The 6,493-nt window shown below is 41.9% G+C and overlaps 2 protein-coding genes across 2 annotated transcripts; one reads left to right on the plus strand and one right to left on the minus strand.

The window, feature by feature from the left end:
- Nucleotides 1–1,602: 1,602 nt before the first annotated feature.
- LOC106580725 (uncharacterized) lies at nt 1,603–4,568 on the minus strand. The gene is made up of 4 exons (XM_014162066.3): nt 4,337–4,568; nt 2,955–3,424; nt 2,580–2,846; nt 1,603–2,381 (listed from the first exon to the last, which is right to left on the minus strand). The coding sequence occupies exons 2-4, from the start codon at nt 3,364–3,366 to the stop codon at nt 1,861–1,863; spliced, it is 1,200 nt and encodes a 399-aa protein (XP_014017541.1). The 5' UTR covers nt 3,367–3,424; nt 4,337–4,568; the 3' UTR covers nt 1,603–1,860.
- Nucleotides 4,569–4,675: 107 nt separating this feature from the next.
- Nucleotides 4,676–5,952, plus strand: LOC106580726 (biogenesis of lysosome-related organelles complex 1 subunit 3-like). Its single transcript, XM_082966487.1, is given in 3 exon segments — nt 4,676–4,861; nt 5,227–5,791; nt 5,793–5,952. Coding segments are annotated over 2 exon segments (600 nt in total). The 5' UTR covers nt 4,676–4,861; nt 5,227–5,236; the 3' UTR covers nt 5,838–5,952.
- The last annotated feature ends 541 nt before the right edge of the window (nt 5,953–6,493 follow it).

Genomic DNA, 6,493 nt, shown 5'->3' on the forward strand with positions numbered 1-6,493 from the left:
GATCTGGTATCGCTTAGAGTTATTAGAGTATACTACAAAACAGTTTGGAGATCTTGGAGTGTCTGATGCTGAAAAAGGGCGCTCAAATAATTGTCCCGCAAAAAAAGCTTGCATTTGAAATAAATGTACATCATATTTTCCTTTTGAAGTAGGCCTACAATGTACATTGCAACATTCATTTCTAATTCCAAAATGGCTAAAGCTACTGATGAGATTTGCGATTCATAAATAAAACCAGTCCTTCCATTACAGTGAATGTTTAATTCTTCACTTAAAAAATACAATAGTATCAATGACATTTTCAGACACGTTTCAGTCCATAAATAAGACTATCATCACAAGTATGCCTCTTTTTATTGTACTCATTTGGATTAGGTTTAATGTCAAGGTGCATCACATACATTACACTAAATAACTCAATATCAATGGACTTGATACAAGTTCTGATTGAAGCTGGAAGTCATGTATTAAAATGACTTTTGGAGAGAGGTGGAAAATTGTCTTAGTCGCAGTGAGGTCAAAAATGTGATTTTCCGGTGTTTTATATATATTTTCACACTATGAGGTTGGTATAATACTGTGAAATTGTGAAAATCATGATAATGCTTTTAATGTAAGAGCTGTTTGAAAAGACTGCCTGAAATTAGCCATGTTGACAGCGTTCCCCAACCCCTCCCCGTTTTCGACTAGTCGTTCATTACAGCATCATTTTCATTCAATTGAATGTTCCAGAACGTAAAAATGTACTGAACGAAGCACAAATTCCAAACCTCTCTGCCAATAACAGCTAATTTTCAGTTTTCCCCTCCCCATTCAGACCACTCCCAGACAGTCCAAGCTAAATTCTTGCTTAAGACAGGTAACAAATTACAAGCAAAACATGCCATATTGCAGTACTGCCAAGATGTAGTAATACAATTCCAAGACACAAATTAAGTGATGGATGATGTTGGAAGATTCTCTTGTCAGATTGCAAATGTAGACTTCATTACCATATTGCACTTACACACTATAGTACCTCTCATCTTCAGCGAAGCTAAAGCAAAGTAAAACACATTCACTGGCCTAAATTAAAGCAGCCATGTGTATCCACGACTATGCAAACAGCTGTGCAAATGGAGTTCTACAAAGTCCATGTTTAAAACAAGTCTTCAATGTAGAAATTAAGTTACCAAAATATCCAATATGTTTAGGAAAGGGAACATTTAGAAAAGAGGAGAAATTTGGATAAATCCTTTGCTTGACCAGCTTCCACATAAATGTGTATGAGTTAAGAAAACATACATTTAAACATAATTTGGGGAATCTAGCAAGTTTCAGTGGATGATTGCTGGCGAATTGGAATCTCTCTTCTTGACTAGAATAAATAAACCTCTGCGCTAAGATTTGTCAAAATTCTCTAGATTGTAGACTTTAAAATATATCTGATTAAAACATCAGATTATTCACTTTTGTACATTAAAACATTTGGACATGACAAAATTAAACTGAAGAGAGAAGTTGGAATACATTCTCAAAATGGCAAGTCCCTCATAAATGTAAGCAGCCATATTTTTTTATTCAACACTCTTAGAAAAAAAAGGTTATATCTAGAACCTGAAACAATTCTTCGGCTGTGCCCATAGGATAACCCTTTGAAGAACCCTTTTTGGTTTCAAGTAGAACCCTTTTTAGGTTCCATGTAGAACCCTTTTCACAGAGGGTTCTACATGGAACACAAATGTGTTTTACCTGCAACCAAAAAGGATTCCGCCTGGATCCTAAAAGGGTTTTCCTATGGGGACAAATTAAGTACCCTTTTGGAACCCTTTTTTCTAAGAGTGTATGCTCTCTTCTGTCAGAATGAAGCTTCAAGAGCACTCAGTTGTGCTGGCACTTGTTTGAGAGTCCGTTAAGCAAAACACCTTTCTGTGGGGAAGTGGGAAGCTGCTCTGAGGGGGATGGTCCTTGAGGTTCAGGACGCCCATGGTCTGAGGGCTGAGGGTTGGATGTGTCACTAGTTGAGTTCCCATCCCTGGAGGGTGATTCTTTGTGGACCTCCAACAGAGAGACTGTCCAGGAGGGAGATGTAGGCTGTGAGGGGTAGGCCTTGCATGAGCACGGCTGGTGTCCTTGGGTTTGGACCTGTTCCACTCCTCTCAAGATGCGCACCAGGGAGTTGTGGACCTGCTGGCTGATAGGAGTGTTACTGTCATCGGGTTCGGTCTTGACCTGGCGGCCTGTGGAGAAGTTGGAGAGCTGCTCCAGGACCTCTATCTGTCGGTCCATCATACCCAGCATGCTGCAGTGGAAGGCCCTTTGCTCAGCGAGCTGTTCCCCTAGCTGATGGTTCAGGATGGTGAGCTGCTGGAGGATCAGGGTGCTGGTGTCCTCACAAGTGCCTGTGGAGAAATGAACAGCAGGACAACTTGTATTTGTTTTTGGTTATCGCTGTAATGTCTATTATCCACAGCTTTAAACAATTGATAAATACAAAGTAAAATTCCAACAGATGAATAACATGATATTAGTTAAAAAGAACACATTAATTACATAGAATATAGATGGTCATGTAGCCACTCAATTATAAAAGCACTCACCAGTTTGTTCTTCTGGACTGCAGCCAGTGGGGTCCCTAGCTCCCTCACCATCATGTAAAGAGGGTACTGAATGTGGCTCACTCTTCACTGGGTAAAGATACTCTCCAGACAGACCCAAAGTCATTATCTCGTCTGACTTCAAGGCCCAGCCCGGAGTGCTGACGTTGGCCTCTATTGGGATGGCATTAGTCTCGTCCCCTTCTCCCTCTAGAGCTGGAGCCAGGCTGTCCTGCCAAGGGGCCACAGATTCGGGCTGAGCAACATCACCTGAGTAGAAGAGTGAGCAGAGCAGGCCAACGCAAAGCATACACTTATTTACAATTATTTAATGTGAAATAATAAATGTATAATAATCCTAAAGCCAGAAAGTAGTACCATCAGTATGATCCTCCAGGTCTGAAGGGGTCAACACCACCATATTGTGTCCATCTGCAATGCCTTGCACTGGGGCCCCCACCCGGGCCCTCCTGGCCAGCATGCGGTCCAGCATACGAAAGTAACGGAACGACTCGATGGTGGCCAGGCGTGCAGAGGCGCTACGGTATCCTGCCATCTTGATCTTGCGGTACTTGTGCTTGAGGCTCTTCCAGCGGTTGCGTATCTGGTTGACAGTGAAGTGGATGTCCCGTTTGGCCAGGCTGTAGCGCAGGCGGCGGAAGTGTGAGTCATTGCGCTGACGCTTCTTATCCAGCTCATGCACCAGGTCCAGCTGCTCGATGAGGGCCAGCATGGCGAAGGTGTCCGACTCTGTCCACCACTTGTTGGGCCTCCTCTCACTCAGGTCCATGGTCTCTCCCTCCCCTCACTGGGTGTACCTGCTCTGGTAGCAGCCCCCTGGGCTCCTCCTGGTTGGAAGTAGACAAGAACACATGGAAAAAGGTTGAAGTACTACACCATAATGTAGGCTAATGTAATTTCTGTACATTAGAGGTAGACTGAGGGATAGCCGAATGATTATAATAAAATGGCCTGAAATAAATGTTAGACTTTCTACTGAAATAAAATGCTGTAGCAATATGCATCAAAGAGCAGCATTCAAGTTGCATTATAATAAGCTAGTATTCAAGACAGGAACACCAGTGTTGTTTTTTTAAATCAAAGGTATATGAAACCTCATTATGGAAGAATATATGAGTCACGACAGCATCCAAAATAGATACTGGATATAAATGACAGAAATACATTGTGACATAAACCAATCCAGAGATGTTCATTACAACATTCACACAAGAGTATTGTGACAGTTTCTTCTCCAGTCCATTTGAAGTTCACCCAACAACAAATCACGACGTTCCCACGTAAATTCCACTCAGATGAGACATGATGAGCTGAGTAACGTTAGTTTGTGGGCAATGTGAATTTATGCAGACATACAGGAACATAACGCTGTCTCTACAGCGACAATAAATACATATGCAATAGCCTTTCCCTTTTGGTACAGGGAAGAACTTAAAATAAAACTGATAGTGAAAATTACAGACAACTACATCACACACCATACAGTCAGAGACTCATAACTAGTCATCAACAGTCTGACCACTGACAACCTAACCAGCTACCACTGGCTGCTGCCAGTGACCGTAGCTGGGTTGCAGTGGCCGTGACGGCGAATGCTGACGATGAAGAATGTAATTTCTTACAGAACACTGCGGCGATGTCTTAGTGCATCGGTCCTTTTTTTCATGCACAAACTATTGCTCTAATTTATTAACCATAAAATAGCGCTTACTGTAACTGCTACAGATTACACTTCATACCTTCATCACAAAATATTTTACGCTGCGTCGAGGAAGCTTGCTTGCGTCGCACGATCATATGGAGTTTGTTGACATCAATAGGCTTGTTCGACATTGCAGCCGACAGTGGAGGAGACTGCCGAATGATTGATCTACAAATCACCGTCTGTCATAAATAACGACTCATTGTTATTTGTAGATCAATCACTCATTCACCATTTACCCATGATACATTACGGTTTTGATGTTCTCGAACACGGCCAATGACTGCGTATGGCTGACGTTCCAAATGTCACATGTCGTTCGGTCTCTACTCTGATTGGTCAAGAATCGTACTGCATTCTCACGAGGGTTAGTCTTTGTGAGGAGTTGCACAGATACTTAGATCTACACATCATCTAAATGTTCAATTTAGTCGGATTTAACAGACATCTAGTTGTAATGATTAGCGAATTTGTGCAGTACTTAGTTTGGGTCAACCCTAGTGAGTGAGTGTTTTGACCGACTTCCGGGTGCTCATGTGATTCTTTTTTTGCAGGACTGGAGGTATGAATATTTGTTTTACATACATTTTTCGAATAATAGCAGGCTAGCTATCTATATTGGCATTGATTAATTGATTTAATGTAGATTGATTAACATAACAAGCCAAATAGTTACATTTGATAACATGATTAAACGGGGGGCGCATTTCAATGGTTATTATCTCGCACAAAAAAAATATTTGGGCTAGTGACCAAATTTGGGGGGAGGCACATTCCGATGGGCAGCCAGGCATCATTTGATGATGCAACAGTTCCATTAAACAATGCATACCATCAGAACATGCTTCACTGTTCCATTAAACTATGCCTCTCCATAAAATATGATATTTTCTACTGTTGGCGTTCACAATTATCTTGTGTATTTAGGTGGTGTGGTATGGCAAGTGACAAATACCAGATAGTAGTGCAAGGCGAGGCGTCAGAAACCGACTCAGATGATGAGGTATACATCACTTCCCTCTCTCCACATTCAACTGCCGGAGGGCAAAAGGTACCAGGGGAAGCATCTGAGACTGACAGCGAGGGGGAGGTTGAGAAAGTACTGAAATGTGTCATTCCTGCAAGCTCTGAAAACACACAAATATTACACAAGGACTTAACTCCCCTGCTTGTGAACAGAGATAACCCTGACATTCAGTCCGTGGTAGAGGAGTTGGTTGTGTCTAGGCCTGAACACAGTGGGCTCTACTACAACACTTTACTCCAGCTGAAATTACAAGAGAGCAATGCACGTCTGTGCACGGATGTGTCCCACACCATCAAACAGGTGTATGGTAATGCCACAAAGGAGATACGCATGGCCACAACCCACCTAAACAGCTCCCAGAACGGCATCATCAACGCCTCCCACAGCATCCGACTCATTATGGAGGACCTCAAGTCCGTCTCAGAGAAAATAGACATTATCACCAGCTGTTATCTACTCCCCGATAATTACCATCCCCTCCTCTCCCACTACCCCTATTCTTGGACAGTGATGTTCCTCATTCATTGTTTCATATGTATTATGTAAGCTAAACAATAGACTTGGAGTATCGTTATTTGTAAAAGGCACTTGCATTAGGTGAATAAATGATGCATGCCATTATACTATTACTGCTCTATGTTATTCAGATAGCTTATTCATTGTAGTTGGTCATAAAGGATGCTTATTGCTCTCGATCATACGTTCAAGTATTTAGCTGTTCACATTCACAACCACATGAGATGTCTTGTCAATCACTGTCTTTTCCAATGCACCAAACCTTGTGTAGGCCTAGTGCACAGCCCACTCTTGTGGTGTCAGCAAGGCACTGCAAGGGATGCGACCGCTGTGGTCATTTTTGCGTAGGCCTAGAGTTGAAGAAACTACAGAATCCCCATTTATTAACAAAATAATGACATCATTGAAATCTAGGTTATCATTGTGTGTTGCTGTATTCACATGTCAGTCATTGAACTGCAATAGGCCTCTTAGAGAACATTTGAAGGAAGAGTTAAAACAATTTAAATACAGTGTAATCTTTCCAAAGATATAAAAAGTGTTACAAAATGGAAGATAATTTTTTATCCAATGGGATTCCGGAGGGTTTGATTAGCCATTATTTTTGCAGTCACTGACATGTCGGGTAAGACTGAGCATTTGGCATGGCAC

This window comes from Salmo salar, chromosome 20 (assembly GCF_965601325.2).
Source record: "Salmo salar chromosome 20, fSalSal1, whole genome shotgun sequence".
NCBI classification, from domain to species: Eukaryota; Metazoa; Chordata; class Actinopteri; order Salmoniformes; family Salmonidae; genus Salmo; species Salmo salar.